Source organism: Molothrus ater, chromosome 3 (assembly GCF_012460135.2).
Source record: "Molothrus ater isolate BHLD 08-10-18 breed brown headed cowbird chromosome 3, BPBGC_Mater_1.1, whole genome shotgun sequence".
Classification (NCBI taxonomy): domain Eukaryota; kingdom Metazoa; phylum Chordata; class Aves; order Passeriformes; family Icteridae; genus Molothrus; species Molothrus ater.
This window is the reverse complement of record NC_050480.2, coordinates 107,679,664-107,695,595: the sequence shown is the minus strand read 5'-3', so window position 1 is coordinate 107,695,595 and position 15,932 is coordinate 107,679,664. Positions and strand designations below refer to the sequence as shown.

Below are 15,932 nucleotides of genomic sequence, written 5' to 3'. Positions count from 1 at the left end.
ACTCATTACCTAATTATTTCCTTAATATCACTCACTATCCATACATACTCTAGCAGCAACCCCATCTACATTGTGGATTAATTACTTGAAAACTAGGGGAAAACCAGGCTGATAACACAACCACAGTAAACAGATGACTACATAAAATAAACAAATCTGGGAAATTTCTTCCAGCAAGTTCAAAGGAAAGCGACTAAAAGACAAGAGCTTCTTCAGGAGTTCTGGCAAAAGTTTGGTGTGTTTATGGATAAAGAAAAGGCACATTTCAAACATGCAGTTCCTGTGATTTTGATCACTATTAAATAAAAGCTTGAAGGAGTTTTTAAGCAGAGGGGAAATCAAAATAGTACAACACTTGATTTTAGTACTTGCTTGAACTTGTAAAGGGTGTTACCTGTTGCTAGTAAATAGTTCAATTTTCCGCCACTTCAAATTCTGCCAGTTTGAAAGTAAAGTTCAAACCCTACTTAAAAGAAGAAAGGCCCCTCCTATTTGCAGGCAGCCTGGATTGCTTTCTCCTACCCTAATGGCAGAAAAATAATTTTTGAATTTTATGTTTGGCCAGTCTCCAAAAAATGCTCAAGAGCAAAACATTTTCATTTTTAAAGAAGTACATTTAATTTTTCAAGAAGTCAATCCTCATCTCCTTAGGATATATTTTTCAGGATGTCTTTACAATGGATTTAGCAAAGACACGAAAATATTGCTTGGAAACATGTTTAGAGACATTTAGAAATTTAGAAATTTGAATGCAGCTAGTGCTGAATTGCCCCAAAATTGAACAGTCACCCCCCAAATGCAGAGCTGGGCTGTCTCCAGCAATACAGTTCAGAGCTGCAGTTGAGCTCAGAACTTGTTCCATAGTATCTGTGCACTGCAGTGTCAGGGCTTTCTTTTCTTTGATATACCCTTTAAATTACAGAGCAATCAAATTAATTATGTGGGAAATACAGATCATCTGTTATCTTACTGCTCTAACTGCTTACCCCAGATACCTGTAGTTAAAAAATTGCAATGAAAGGTAGAGGGCTTCTTAAATCTTTGACTTATTTTAATTAAGTGTTTTCAATATAATACCAGGAAGGTTACTTCGAAATATTATGACAAGCTTTTATTGAATCTGTCACAGTTCACTATGTCATCATCTGCACTACAACCTAAACAGCTCAGGAAATTGCTCAATGGATTATTCATTGCCCTGTGACAGATTTCTTGGAAGGAAAGATATAAAAAAAATCTTCTACCTGAACAGACAGTTAATACTTAAAATAAAGCACAGTACTGCCAAACATGACTTCACAGAGATCATTCAAGCTTTCTGGCACTTTAACATTGAGTAAGATCACCACAAAACCCCCAAACACTCACAACTTCTCTGGAAACAGAGGGATTCTACAAGACTCTCAAGAGCTGAGTGCTAGCCACCTGTTATGAGCAATGCATCTGAATGTTTTAAAACCTTATTGCTACAAATTACATCTTTTGGAGTCTACAAGATGAGATTACAGAAGTGGTAGCAGAGTCTGTAGTTCAAGCTTTGTTCATAAAGACTTCTAGCCACCTCTGCCATCAGAGTGTTAAAGCCACTCTTAATTACTAGAATACTCAAACTCATGTATGATTCCCATCTCAGATGCAACAGACACATTTACTAGAACAACTACTTGAAGGGCATGATAGGTAACCCACAATTTGTTTCCCAACCTTCAGAGACGACTCTTTCCCAGGAATCTCTCTTGCATATTACAGAAGACAAAAGAGCACAGTGGCTTCAAAGGTCACCAGGCAGAAAAAAACCTGCTGTCACACCATATTCATACAGAAATTAAAAGCATTCCTCTGGAATGCACCGAGCTTGATTCTGCAACCTTTATCCAGACAAAACTTGCAGAGATAGAGCACAGATAACACAGGGAAAGATTTTGGGTGTGGCTGGGTAAGGCAGAGCTTCCAGCAAGTCACCTGCATGAATACCAGGCAGGGAGACAGACTGTACATTTCATGCTTTTTTGGTTCTGGTACTTCAGTTAATTTTGTGTGTTTGCAGACATGATTGCTAATACTTGTTGGCATTTCCAAAATACTTTAATACAGTCTGCAAGGCTGTGAAACTCAATCTGCAGTTGATGGACTCGACTAATCAAACAGCAAAGTCTATCAGCTGATCACTTGCATGTGATAGCACTCATGGCACTAAGAGGTGGTTTGTTAATGGCCAGGGCTAATAGACACTTTTGGGAATCCTATGTTTAACAAAACCCCAAACAAACAATAAACACCAACACCACAGCACTAAAGCACTGTTAAACCTACAGGATTCACTGCAAAAGCAATGTTAATTTTCAGAACAGTTACTCTCCCTAGTATCAGAAGGTATTAGTGAGCATAGTAAAAGTTATCTCTATTTAAAACACAAGAGCAAGGAATCTACCTCTGGTCAAATGCAAGAAGCCTGGAAATTAGTTTCAAAAGTGGAAATTATTTCCATAACAATTTTGCTGTTGAAATGCTTCAAACAAATGCAACCACAAGAACAAACAATTCCTCTCTTGATGAAATCTCATCTCATGCTTTCATACTCTGTGTATCAGAAAGTCAATGCTTCCTCAGACCATCTTATCTTATTGTAAGAAGAAAGATGATTTATTGTACACATTCACCAAAACTTTACTTTTCACATTCTGTAGTCAAGGGCAGAAAATTTTATCTGAAGACTCCACAGAGAAGTCAGAGTCCTGAAAAACATCTGCAAACACCATCAATTTCTATAAAGACCAGCATATCTAAAATGAAAGAGTGAATAAAAATATCACTTACACGCCACTTAGCACATTTATAGACTGTGTCCTCAGCCCATATCCAGTGTCTTTCAAATTGGAAATGATACCTAACACGTTGATATTGGAACCCTTTGATCCAAAGTCTTTTTCACTGTACATTATCATATGAGAACTTGTGAAATCCTGTTAAAACAAAGAGGAGCACCATAAGGAAAGTGCCATGTGACATCTCAGAGCACTCAGGAGATGCCTACTGTGTGTTCTTGGAACTCACCCCAACAATTGGTCGCAGGGACTGCACCTCCTCATCGTAGCCACCCCAGTCTGCCCAATCCCGATACGCTCCTTCTTCCAGCAGGTACTGGTGGCCTTCAAACCCAGGCTTCTCGTAAGCAACCCAGCTGAACAACAAAAACAACAGAGGATGAACGTGAAAATGCACAAGTGCCACTCCATGGTTTCATGGAGCAGATATAGATACGTAATATTTACTCTTTTGCTGTGAATATTTTTAAATTTAACCCTGGTGTATACCTCAACCCAAAAATTACAAAAACAAAACAAAGAGGGATTGGATTTATCCACTGCAACTTCCAGCCTACGGAGTTACTACCTCAGCTGGAGGGTAAATACCACTTTTCCACACTTACACTCCTCCCAGTACTTTCATGGATCCCACTGATGTAAGTGGAAGTCTTGTCTTGTCTTCTGATTCCTTGTCATCAAGCATAAAGACTTCTGATTCTATTTCCACATGCTTTCCTTCAAAGAAAGGCTTCTCATAAACAATTACCTGGCGTAGAAATGAAGGAAAAGAAAAATTGCAGGGAGGATGATGAATTCTGACAACAGACAATTTCTTTAGCATAGGCACATAGAGGGAGAATGCAAAATTATAAAACCAACTAGTGGGATCTCTCTCTCCTCTACAAGAGGCCTTTCCACTAGAGATGCAATGTGAGGGCTTGAGCATTGATTGCCCATCTGCATCATCTGGATTGCTGTTAATACTGTCATTTATGCATGTGATGGATGCAGAAATCTAACAGAAGTTGTATTTTCATGGTGTGGTCACATAAAAAAGGGCTACCCAGTAAAGCATCAGTATCCAATCAAAGCATACTTATCTACCCACGTGTAGTTCATGTGCTGTAAAATAGCTTTGGACAATCAACACATACTGACTTTTACCTTTGGCTCCCCACTGAATTCAACTTTGCGACCACCCTGTTAAAAGAAAAAGAAGAAAAATTAAGCTTTTCATGACTTAGACAACATGTAGATGTCTCTAAGAGTCATCAGTTCTCTGCAAAAAGTCAAGGACTGAGGTGAAATATTCCTTAAAGAGTGCAAGTGAAAATAAACGACAGATTAATGGCCGAGATGGATGCAATCAAATGTTGTAAATTCAAGAATTTTATAGACTAAAAATTTTAGGTTTTTTTAAAGAGTTACATTTTTCTAAGTCTTGAAAAATCTAACCACCTTAATACATTATTTCTAACACATAAACATAGGTCATTTAACTTGTAAGTAATACCAGTAGTTTACCATTTTCAAGGGTCTCATGGACCTAATGTAGGCTTCCTTCTTCTCCCAGAATAATAAATTAGGATATTCACCAGGCTCCAACATTAAAGGGACTCCCTGGAAACCAGGTTCTTCATAAAGAAGCCATCTAAAAGTAGAGGGGTGGAAGGACAAAAGACATGAAACCCCCAGAACATTTCTGAACAGTAAAGAACAAGACAATATGCTTACTTAAGGAACAAGATCATTGTTCCCTTTAAAGGGAGATGCCAAGCTAATATAAACTGGCCCAAATTGGTATAGTTTCATTGCAGACACATGGCTCCAAGAAACAAGCAAGGTGCTTTAGTTTCATTACTGTCGGTAGCTGAATGTTTCATACATTGCTTGCCCCATATTCACACCACTCAGTAAACCCTTCGCTTGTGGCTGGTCACACGTGGTACTTCCAAGGGCTCAGTACTGGGCTAAATTCTGTTTAATACCTTAATATTAATGATTTGGATGAGGGGATTTGAGTGCTCCCTCAGCTGTTTTGCAGATGACAAGAATCTGGGTGGGAGAAGCTGGGTGATCTGCTGAAGGATAAGAAATCTTTACAGGGGGATCTGGATCAATGGGCCAAGGCCAATGGGATGAGGTTCAACATGGGAAAGTACCAGGTCACAACATTCCCAAGCAGTGCTTCAGGATTGGGGAAGGGTGGCTGAAAAGCTGCTTGGCAGAAAAAGACCTGGGGGTGCTGGTCAACAGCAGTTATACATGAGCCAGCTGTGCCCAGGTGGCCAAGAAGGCCAATGGCATCCTGGCCTGTACCAGCAACAGTGTGGCCAGCAGGACCAAAGCAGTGACTGTCCCCCTGTACTCAACACTGGTGATGCCACACCTCAAATCCTGCGTTTCAGGATCAGTTTTGGAACCCTCACTACACCAAGGACATTGAGGGGCTGGATCATGTCTAGAAGGGGACAATTGAGCTGGTGGAAGATCTGGAGCACAAGTCTAATAAGAATGGCTGAAGGAGCTGGAGGTGTTCAGCCTGGAAAGAATGAGACTCTGGGGAGATCTCATTGCTCTTTACAACTGCCTTGAAAGGAGGTTGTAGCCAGGCAGTGACTGGACAAGTGGAAGTGGCCTCAAGCTGCACCTGTGTAGGTTTAGACTGATATTAGGAAAAAATAATTCACTGAAAGAGTTGTCAATCCCTGTAACAGGCTGCTCAGGGGAGTGGTGGAGTCACAATCCCTGTAGGTATTCAAAAGATGTTCAGTAGTGGTGCTTAGGGATATGGTTTAGTGGTGGACTTGGCAGTGTTGGGTTAATGGTGGTACTGGATGGTCTTACAAGGCCTTTTCCATCTTAAGGGATTCTATGACTAACTTCACTGCAAGAACTGACACACATGGAAGAACAAGGAGAGAGTACAGTCAGAAGATAAAGGTGCATTGACTCATTTTTGTTGGCAGCTTTTAACAAACAGCAATTAAACATGAACACTGGGAAACTTTAAGATGATACAACCACACCCACATGGCAAGGTGACTCAGAATCAGAGCCTCCCTCACCTGCCAACACAGTGAACTATGTCATGCTTGTAAACTAAAGGCAAAAAAACCCCTAACCCTGCAACATGCAAAAAAGCAGCAGCCATCTGCAGAATTTCTCATGGAAGTGACTTCTTTCTACACTGGACTAATAAACAGATATCTGAGAAAGACAGTTGAAAAATAGTATATTTCACTTCCTGGCGAAAATATTAGTCTGCTTTCCTTCAGGGATACAAATGCAAGAGAGAGATATTAAGACAGCAAGAATTCATGTGGATTTAGTAAAACAATGCTGTTACACTAATGCAAAATAAAGACAACTCAGATGTGCACAGGCTCTGCCTTCTTCCAAAAAACCTGTAATTTTACTGGTCACAGATAGCTTTTAAGTGAGACAGAAACAAAATGGAGACATAGATGAAGTGAATTAACAATCAACCTGCAAATCACATATCTGATTTCCTTACTCTTGCAAGACATGTAATTTGGATTGATGTTGCAGTTCACCAGAAATAACTTCCTGTCAGAGAATCAACTACTTGGACATCTTCAAATTTGCCTACATATCAAAATGATTCATTTTTTTCCACAAATCAAATATTTACTCAGTAAATATTTACTCAGATAAAATACTCTTTGCCTAACAACAAAAATGTCTGTATATCATGTGGTAGATTTGAAACATCTTTGCTTTACATATTTCTATAAAAAGTGATGTGTAACACCTGCCTTCAGCTAGGCAGCTTTTGATAGTTAGACCATTTGCATCAAGGCAAGTGCTATCAGTGCCCAAACATAAGAGCTAACAACCAAGGTCTGTACATCCTGGAAGAAGTTCTGCAGGATGACTGGAAATGGCTCCAGTCTCACTTTTTCTGAAAGAAGGCTCCCTCTCTCTCTTCTGCATACTTTTCCCTGTACTACTTTGAAGCATGCTTTCCATAATGATTTACTAGTTTGTTTATTAAGCCATGAAAACTAATACTGGTACAGCACCTGGATTGCTCCTTAGAGCAATCTCCTTTCTCATAAAAGCTTGCTTGGTTCACAATATTACCCTCCTAACTCAGATGGCCAGATGTTTTCAAGTGACATAACCTCTTTGTATTACACATCACCATAAAAGCCCAGATCAAAATGCACTGTAAAATACAATGTCACATATGGACTCTCTAAGCACTGAGTCTTAGTTTATAACAGAAGGACTTCAAAAATTTTCTTCTTTGGATCATTTCAAGTTTAGAAGAAAGCAAGTGGGAAATGCAGTCTTATTATAACAGTTCATTCCCTACCCTTACTTATGGTAAGTTTGCCTGAATGAGAAAAAGCAAGAGAGGCAAACTCTTATTCCTTGGCTACAAATACACAAGGGTTATTCAGTATTTACTACACGCAAGCAGAAGAAAATCTAGCTCTAACAAAACATTCTAGGTCAGACTCCACAAGAGTGAAGCATTACAGTGATGTACTAACACTACTGTCAATAAATAGACTGCCAAAATATAGGACTAGAATAAATATAGCCTGCTCGCGAGTCTGACAGGCGTAACCAATGGTTTAAACCAAATTCCTGTCATCACACTACACATTCATACAGAGCTGCATACTTACATGCCCCAATGCACTTTAATAGAACAAGTCTTCTGAGTGGTTCCAAACACCCCTGTTTCTTCAGTATCATCAAAAAAGGAAGTCACGATTCCTAACCCTTCAGGCTCTGTATACAAATCAATTCGGCAAACCCTGTAATCCTGAAAAATGAAGATTGCCATAATCACTTGATCTGTGCTGGGAGTTCTATAATTACTGTGCATAACTAAATCAGTTTTGAAACACCTGTTTATTTTAAATTGTTTCCCCCCCTTGTCAATTACTACTGCTATTAGATGCCTATAATAAAAGTATAGCTAAGCCAGTTTGCCTGTCTCTGTTTGAAGCAAGACAATCTCTAATCAGCATTTACATTGTTTACTTTCTGCCATCTAGGCAGGAATGCATCTTCTTTCATCAGTTAACATCTCCTCTAGCAAATTAAATCCTAAGATAATACCAAACAAGCCATCCTTGAAGAGAACTGCAACTTAAACAAGAATTGTAGTTACAAGCAATATATATTCCTCCTTTTTCCTATCCTACTCAAATAACTTTATAGCTTGTGCTTGTTTTGGTAACCTGCAATTGCAACTACTTAATGGTAGGTTAAAAGTGCATAGAAAAGATGTTCCATCATGTGTGAAACTCACTGGTAAGTTTGCCCATACCAGGCAAACCAAAATTTGGTGTTTCACACTGAAGTCTGTATTGAGTGCAAATTTGGTTTGTATTGCAAAAAAAAAGAAAAAGCAATATTTTGAAAATACAAAATTATTGATGGTTTCCTGGGATGCTTCTCCTGACACTGACCAGACTACAAAGCATATGCTGTATGTAGCATTTCGGTGGCTATTCTAATAAAGCCCACCAAGTTCTGTTCCTACCCTGTCCCTCCTCTTGATATTACCACAACCCCCACTGCACAAAAGCCCCCACATGCATTTTGTGATCAAACATGAACTTCAACAAAGAATATTGTTTCATGCACTTGTAGCTCATGTTACACTTGTGTCCTAATAGACCAATCACATGCTCTATCAGTATAAAACATCACTACACATTAGGATCTATAAAAAAGTTTTTGACTTTATTACTTGCCTTAACAACATGTCTTATTGAACCGATCACTGCAGGCTTTTGAGACGTGCAGTCACTTTGCTCTTCAGAAGCACCTGCTCCCCAAATATCTGTGAGTTCCAACTCTCCTTCTTCCAATGGAACAGAGGGGCCTTCAAAATTTGGTTTTTCATAGAGTATCCAGCTTAAAATAAATTTTGAAAAATCTAATTTTTCATGGTGCTTTATCACGTGTGATTTGCAAAAATCACGATCCCACTTAACAAATCGTTTCATACACAGTACTGTTTCCAAACCCTTGCCATTTCCACAATACACCTTATTCACCCAACACTGCTGATTCAAGCCATTTTCAGTCTCTGTGATACCTTTAAAAACAATGATAAAACCAAAAATGTCTACTGCTGAATTGTACTTTCACAAAAAACTCCTCCACCTTTTAAAATTGATAATTGGGGGCAGCAAAGACTACTGTCTCTGAATACCAGACTTCGTATGAGATACTAATCAGAACCAATTTGTACATCAGAGAAAACAATGACACTGCAGACCTCATTTTTAATGGCAGAACAGAATAAATAACTAAATAAGAACTTCATCCATCTGCAAATACAAACCCTTCACTCAGGCTCTCAATGGAAGGAGGAAAAAACCCCAGACCCAGTCCCTCTAGACCACGCTAGAAAAGACAACCTGGTTTACAGAGATCAAAAGGTTTTTGTTCCAGTTTTCTGAAGCTAAACAGCAATCAGTTTGCTTCCCAGTACCTCCTACTGCGGCTAGCCCTTGTGTCTGCACCTCACTATCAGATAATTACTTTTGAGAACCTGCTATTTGACTGCATTATAGCCTGGCCACAGCATAACTTGCTGTGCTAGCCACACTACTAATGGCCCCTCTGTTGATGCTATGAAGAAAGCAGGAGATACTTGCTTTGAATTACTCTTGGGCAATACAGCTTTTAGAGCAAAATCCCTCCTTTTGTCAGAGAAACAGTCAATTATCTCTACAGCACCATCCTATTCCTTTGGTCATGACATAATTATGTAAGACCTAGCTTAAAACTTATTTGCTAGCCTTTTAGCCCAATCCAAACACTATGCAAGAATCCCTAATGACCAGAGGAGTTGAAAGGCAAAAGAGCTGAACAGAATCTGTCATTTCATCCCACACCTATGCCTGGTGACATCTCGCACCCTGCCAGATGCTAACACTCACTCAATTAGTCAGCAAAATAGGTTTTCCAGCTCAGAACTTCCTGCTGCAGAGGTAAAATGCCCTATTTCTTCCTCACAGTTCTACATTGTTACAAGCCAGACTTACTGTGAATCACATGCCAGTCCTGCTTCAAAACATTTTTGGATAGAGTAAAAATCTTTGCATAAAGAGTAAAAATTGATCTCTTACCATCCTCTGATGACTTTAACTAAAATTGTTGGTGACAGAACCCAAGAACTGCAATCTGGAACATCATGGAAAACTTCAATGCCAGCTTTTTGACAGTCTGAGTCACAGCATATCACCAGCTGTGTTAAAAAAAATCCAACAAAACAGAAAAACACACCAGTAACATATAGTTCTATCTTCCTAAGCTTTAAATATAGAAAGGAACACTAAAACTATTAAAATTGATCTTACCTTGCCAGGTCTGGGATTGATTTTACTTTGTCCATTTCTTGGAAGTGTCTAACAGACAGTGAGAAGAGAAAAAAAAAATCACAAAAAACCCCCCACAAAATCAAAAGCATTTTCAATAAAGATACTCAGCTATAGAAAAAGGGCTAGTAGAACAAAATAAAAAATACTCTGAATAGTAAAAGTTGGTAACCTTTTAACTATACCTACTTACCACTTCAATCTCTACTTCCCCTTGCAGAACAGCACCTTGTCACAAATGTATAAATTTATACACTTTTTAAAAACTCTGAATTGTCATCTTACTGAAGTTGACTAACCTCAGATCTGAAATGCTTAAAAATCATCCTGATCATCTTCCTACATAGCCCAGGATTTTAATACCAAGAGACTACTTTAAAAACTGCCAGCGATGAAGTACATGCTGTACAATAATAAAGATGAGTTTAAATGTCCAAAAATGTCAAGCCATAAAGCATGGTGTATTTTTAAGAAATATATGAAAATACTGAGGATGCATGATGGCACATTCATGTATAAGCTAACCAGCATAATCAATTTTGTAAAAAGTTTCCTCAAAGAGCATGAGACTGAGCACTAAGTGATAAACTAAAAATATTCAGAACAGCTAAAACACATGGAGGTATACAAAATCTAAAACAATGCTGAAGTCAGCAGTAAATTGTATGATACAGAATATATGGGAAAGTTGTGGTTGCATCACGTCACCTTCAAACAAATAAAGCAAGCACTGGAATTATGTGTTTGGTTTCCTAGCAAGGATAGGAGTGTCCATTCTGGGACAGGGTCCTGCTCTTCTAGGAATGATTCACACAAACAAAAAGACAAAAACAGCTCCTGCCCCTAAATAGGTAACCAGCAACATGTGCAAGGAATTAAAGAGAACATAGTAGTTAATATGCAGAGCAGGCAGTGGTCGCAAGACACTTCTTAACCACCACCAGGTTTTTGTAGGCATCATCAAGACATGTTGAAGCACGACTGGTTTTTAGCCTGAGCTTCAGTTCCAGTTAAAACTTGTTCTGTGTTTTGAGGAATGCCAAAGTCATTGTTTTGGGCTGCCCTTACTCCTTCCTTCACATCACCCACTAGCCATTGCATCACCATTTTCTTAGTCAGTGGAAGATGCACAGCAGGTACACCTCACAGAAACCTTTCTGATTCCTGACTTGAGCAAAACATTTCAGTCAGCAGCAGTGCCACAGAAATCCAGAAACCCTTTGAGCAAAACATTCCAGTCAGCAACAGTGCCACAGAAATCCAGACACCCTTTGAAGCCTAAAGGGTTAGGTATGAACCCTAAAGTCTTAGGTATGTACACACTTCACTGCTATATCAGACCTCCACATTCTACTGCAAAATTGAAACCCACTCAAGAAAAACAGTTTAAGTAGCAAAAAACAAACTAAGAGAGTATTAGACATTTAGCTTTAAATTCAAGTTTTTAAATCCAAGCAGGACCAACAGAATAAGAAAGCCTCTTTAATTGGTAACATAAATCTACACTACTGAAAAAACCCCCCTAATTTTCATCTCTACTCTAATTCAGAAAACTTCCCATAAGAGAAGAATCTACATTCTCAGAACTGCAAGGTACCATGGATGGTTGTCTCCTGCAAGGTGACAAAGAAAGGAGCTCCTTTTAGTAGAACTGCTATAGCAGATAATCATTAGCTTTGGAAAGTATTTCTCAAACTTCTTACATGCTGCTTCAATTCCACAGGTCCCATTCATGTGGCTATTAAACTTTAGAAAACATATTTCTTCCCATGGTTTTTAGATCTCCTGATTATCATTTTCCTCTCAGGTCACAATAACGGCTTACATTAACAGAAATAGCAAATACTACAGGACATTTAGTCATTATTTTGAAAACAGAAATTACAAATATATTCCATAATAAAGTTGCTTTGAGGGGAAAACATAGGTCTGTCTTCAGTCATGAAGAACAGATGCTTGTAATCAGACCAAGGGACAGTCCTACACTGTAGCAGCACTTTCAATAATCACTACTATCCAGTTATTACAGTATTCTTAAAGAATATATATATTTTTCTGCTGATACATGGGAATACAACAGAGAGCTAAAATAAAAAATTTGCTCTGTTACTTATTTAACTGTACAATGGCTGAATGTCTTGTTGGAAGAGAAGAGAGATTACTTCAACAGAAGCTTTCTGAAGTTCACAGAAAGCATTCTACTAATAACAAATTAAGTTAGCATAACATTTGTTTCAATATAATACAAAATCAAGTACGAAGACATATTCAAAAAATGCTTTCCATTCATATTTGCAAAAAGTCTCATTTTCCTTTTCAGATAAAACTGGTACCATACCAAAGTTCACCTCAATGTATTTGTAATGTATACATATCCCAAAGAGGGGAAAAAAAACAATATATGCACATTGTCTATCAAAAACATAAAAGCTGGATAACTTTGCAGGCAGCTTTTTAAAAACACAATACTTACATCCACATCTAATAAACCAGGAGGGACATTCGATTCATATCTGCTTGTTCCTAACCAGCTCGAAAAACTTTTCTCAGGATTGCCATAGTTGGGCATTTGTAAACTTAGCTCTTTTTTGGCACTATCTGCTTGCAGGTACTTCTCCACAAAACTTGGAAACTTCACATCTGAAAGAGACTGAATTGCAAAATCAAAATTAACAGTCATTCAGCATGTTGGCAAACATTGTTTCATTTCCTGAATGATCTTTATTACCTCAGATTTTTGAGGCATGATGAATGGCCCAGAAACATCCTGTTGTAAAGGAGGCATCCCCGAGGAGTCAGTTGCAAAAGCTGTTGTGTTATTTACTGGAGTGACAGAAGGGCTAAAAAACTTTTCTTTAGAAGACAGCAAGCTTGAGAAGAGGGAACTTTTTTCAAGCCGTGATCTCTTAATTTCACCATCTGTACAGTCAATGTTCTCTTTTCCATTTATTTCCTGAGTAAAGGCAGGTTCCTCTCTACATGACTGCAGAGCTTTGAATATGATACTTTGCTCTGTTGATGCACGCTTGGGCCTGACTCTGGCTATTGTTTCCAGGCTTTGCATTTTCATTTGTTGTGCTGGTAACAGATCCTGTGTTTTTTCCCTCCTCAGTCCCAAACCAAAAGTAAATACACTAGGATCAAATACTTTCTCTAAGTTGTCTTCATGAATGGGAGGCATTGCAAAGTGGGGTGCTGGAGACTTGGGAAGCTTTGACCTCTTCTTTTTCTGGGGTAAACAAACTGAGCTGTCTAAGTTTTTTATTGTTTCAGCAAACTTCTTCATGTCAGATGGGGAATCAAAAATGCTGTCGTCTTCAGCAGATCCATTACAGGCTTCCCCTGGGCTCTTTTGTGTATTGGTGTTGTGCTCTGATTCCAATACACTGTCTTGATTGCTGTCATCATACTCAAGTGGTGCAAAGTTCAAATCTCCTGGCTTTACCTTTTTATCTCCATTTTCCATCTTCCTAAATTCTGATCTGGAAACCTGAGATGGTAGAGGATATTTATCATCATTGCACGGTGATAAAGCCTCTGTGTTTGGCAGCACTTTTTCTTCATTTCTATGGAATTCTGAGCTTGTGTAATTTCTTTGGTAGAAAGGATCTTGAGCATTTTCAGTTTTTACAGGTGAGTGCAAAGGCAGTTTAAAAGGTGAACTTTCTTTCTTTGCTGTGGTTAATTCTGATTCTGGTTGCTTCAGAGAGACACTACCAGCATCACTTTTGCTGCTTTGGTTAAAAAGGGATATGGCAGCTTTTACTTTAAGTTCTGTTGTCTTCCCAATATCCTCATAAGAGGTAAAGATTTCTCCATTTTTGCCTTTTAACTCTGCAGTGCTTTCTTTCTCCAGTGTGCCATTCTCAAATAACTTCTGGCGGCTGCTTTGCTTATTTAATGTTTTATCAGGCTGTTCGTTTTCTTTAGGTTGTTTTCCAAATTTCAGCTTTGCTCTGCCAACGAATGTGCTTGGTACAGCATTATTTTTTGAAGCAGGGATGTCAGTAGGTCTCTGGTTCTGGCTAGCACATTTGTTTTCAAACAAGGAAATTTTGTTGGCAATGTTACTGTTAGTTTTATTAACTGGTTTTTCAAGAGTGTCCTGCTCACTTTCTAAACTGTCTTGATTCGTAGGTGTTTTAAAATTCAGCTCTATGTTCTTCGGTTTGGCTGGACTAGAGGAGGCAAAGTGACACAGATTGACATCTTTAATTAATCTTGAACAGGCTTGTAACAATTTTCAAAACAATAAAAAGTAGAATTATAAACCACAGACTTAATTCAAATTTTGATATCTCAAAAGGAATCAACTAAAAGAGGAATAACTATATGGATGTAAAAAATTAGACACTAAATAAGGAGTATGTATTTCAAACATGTACTTAGTTCTTTAAGGTTGATAAGACAAACACAGCAACTTACAGCATCTGCAATTGAGACAGAGAACTCAACTACTTATGACTGACAGACATTAACATTTAGTACTGAATAGGCAGAATAAATTATAAACATGCAATTCCCTACAGAGTTTAGAAAGCAAATCCCAATTCATTAAGGTGATAATGAGTTGGTTAACATTTGCATATTCTCTCCCATGAGTTTTGAAGACATCTGACCAGATTCTTTGCAGCTTTTACACCTACACTGCAGAAGCAACCTCGAATTGAGTGAAAACTCTTTCATGAGTGCTTGCAGAAAATGTTAGCTGTCCCCAAGCACTGCATCACCACCTTGGCTAAGCGAACACCACATGTGAGGACTCTTCCACTTCCTTCATGTAAACTTAGCTAGCAATTTAAATTGTGTAAACTAAGCCTAATAATTTTACAAGAATTGAATTTGGAAGCACAAATCTTTTCTATCAGAGTGGCCAGGGAGGCATGTACAAGTACATGCACACAGTACTCCTGTGCTATGGCAGAAGGCACAGCTGAGTGTTTCAAGCTCCTTTCTCTGAATACCAGAAAAATTATTTGTCCATGTAACTTGCTACTGCATACTGTACAGTATGAACAGCTGTGAAGATGTAAGGCAGATGGCTTCAAAATTAATCAGTCAGATCTAAGGAGTGTCAAGGAGCCCACCATCACCTCCAAGACAGTCCTGTTCTCCAGAGAGGAATCTGGGGACACAGCAGCAGAAGGACAGGTAGAAGCTGCCCTACATGAAAACTGACAAATGTGGGGGATGAAAAGAAAATAGCTTGCAGCCATCTCCAGGGTCCCAAATGCTCTACCAATCAATGGATGATTCTGGTACTTAAGTGTTTTCTTCTTTTTTTACCTACATAAACTGTGTTCACTAAGTTTTCAGGCAGCTCCTTAGCCCAAGAAAGAGGTATGAGATATAGGAACAATCCAAAACATGAGATCCAGTCCCCTCTTCCTCAAATGATCCATCCCAAGTAAGAAATTAAACCCTTCTAATGCAAGATTCTCCATTGTACAAGTTTTATTTCTTGGGAATACCATGAGGAACAAACTTACTGAAATAACAGGAAGATTCAAAAATAGTTACCTACGAATCTATACAAAGAGCAACTGTTAAAAATCATAGAATCATAGACTATCAAGAGGCTGCAATGGATCTTAAAAGATCATCTAGCCTCTACTCTCCTGCCATGGGCAGGGACACCTCCCACTAGACCAGGTTGCTCAAAGCCTTTTCCAACCTGGCTTTGAACACTGCCAGAATTGGGGCATCCTCAACCTCCCCAGGAAACCTTTTGTAGTGTCTTACCACCCTC

The 15,932-nt window shown here is 38.6% G+C and overlaps 1 protein-coding gene across 1 annotated transcript in view; it reads right to left on the bottom strand.

Moving 5' to 3' along the window:
• CRYBG1 (crystallin beta-gamma domain containing 1) overlaps positions 1 to 15,932 on the bottom strand; it is a 95,447-nt gene that overhangs the window by 19,559 nt on the left and 59,956 nt on the right. The window contains 11 exon segments of the mRNA XM_036380114.2: positions 2,818 to 2,963; positions 3,055 to 3,181; positions 3,431 to 3,573; positions 3,972 to 4,007; positions 4,332 to 4,458; positions 7,469 to 7,608; positions 8,555 to 8,711; positions 9,935 to 10,053; positions 10,166 to 10,213; positions 12,657 to 12,833; positions 12,912 to 14,361. Of these exon segments, the coding sequence (XP_036236007.1) occupies positions 2,818 to 2,963; positions 3,055 to 3,181; positions 3,431 to 3,573; positions 3,972 to 4,007; positions 4,332 to 4,458; positions 7,469 to 7,608; positions 8,555 to 8,711; positions 9,935 to 10,053; positions 10,166 to 10,213; positions 12,657 to 12,833; positions 12,912 to 14,361 (2,670 nt within the window).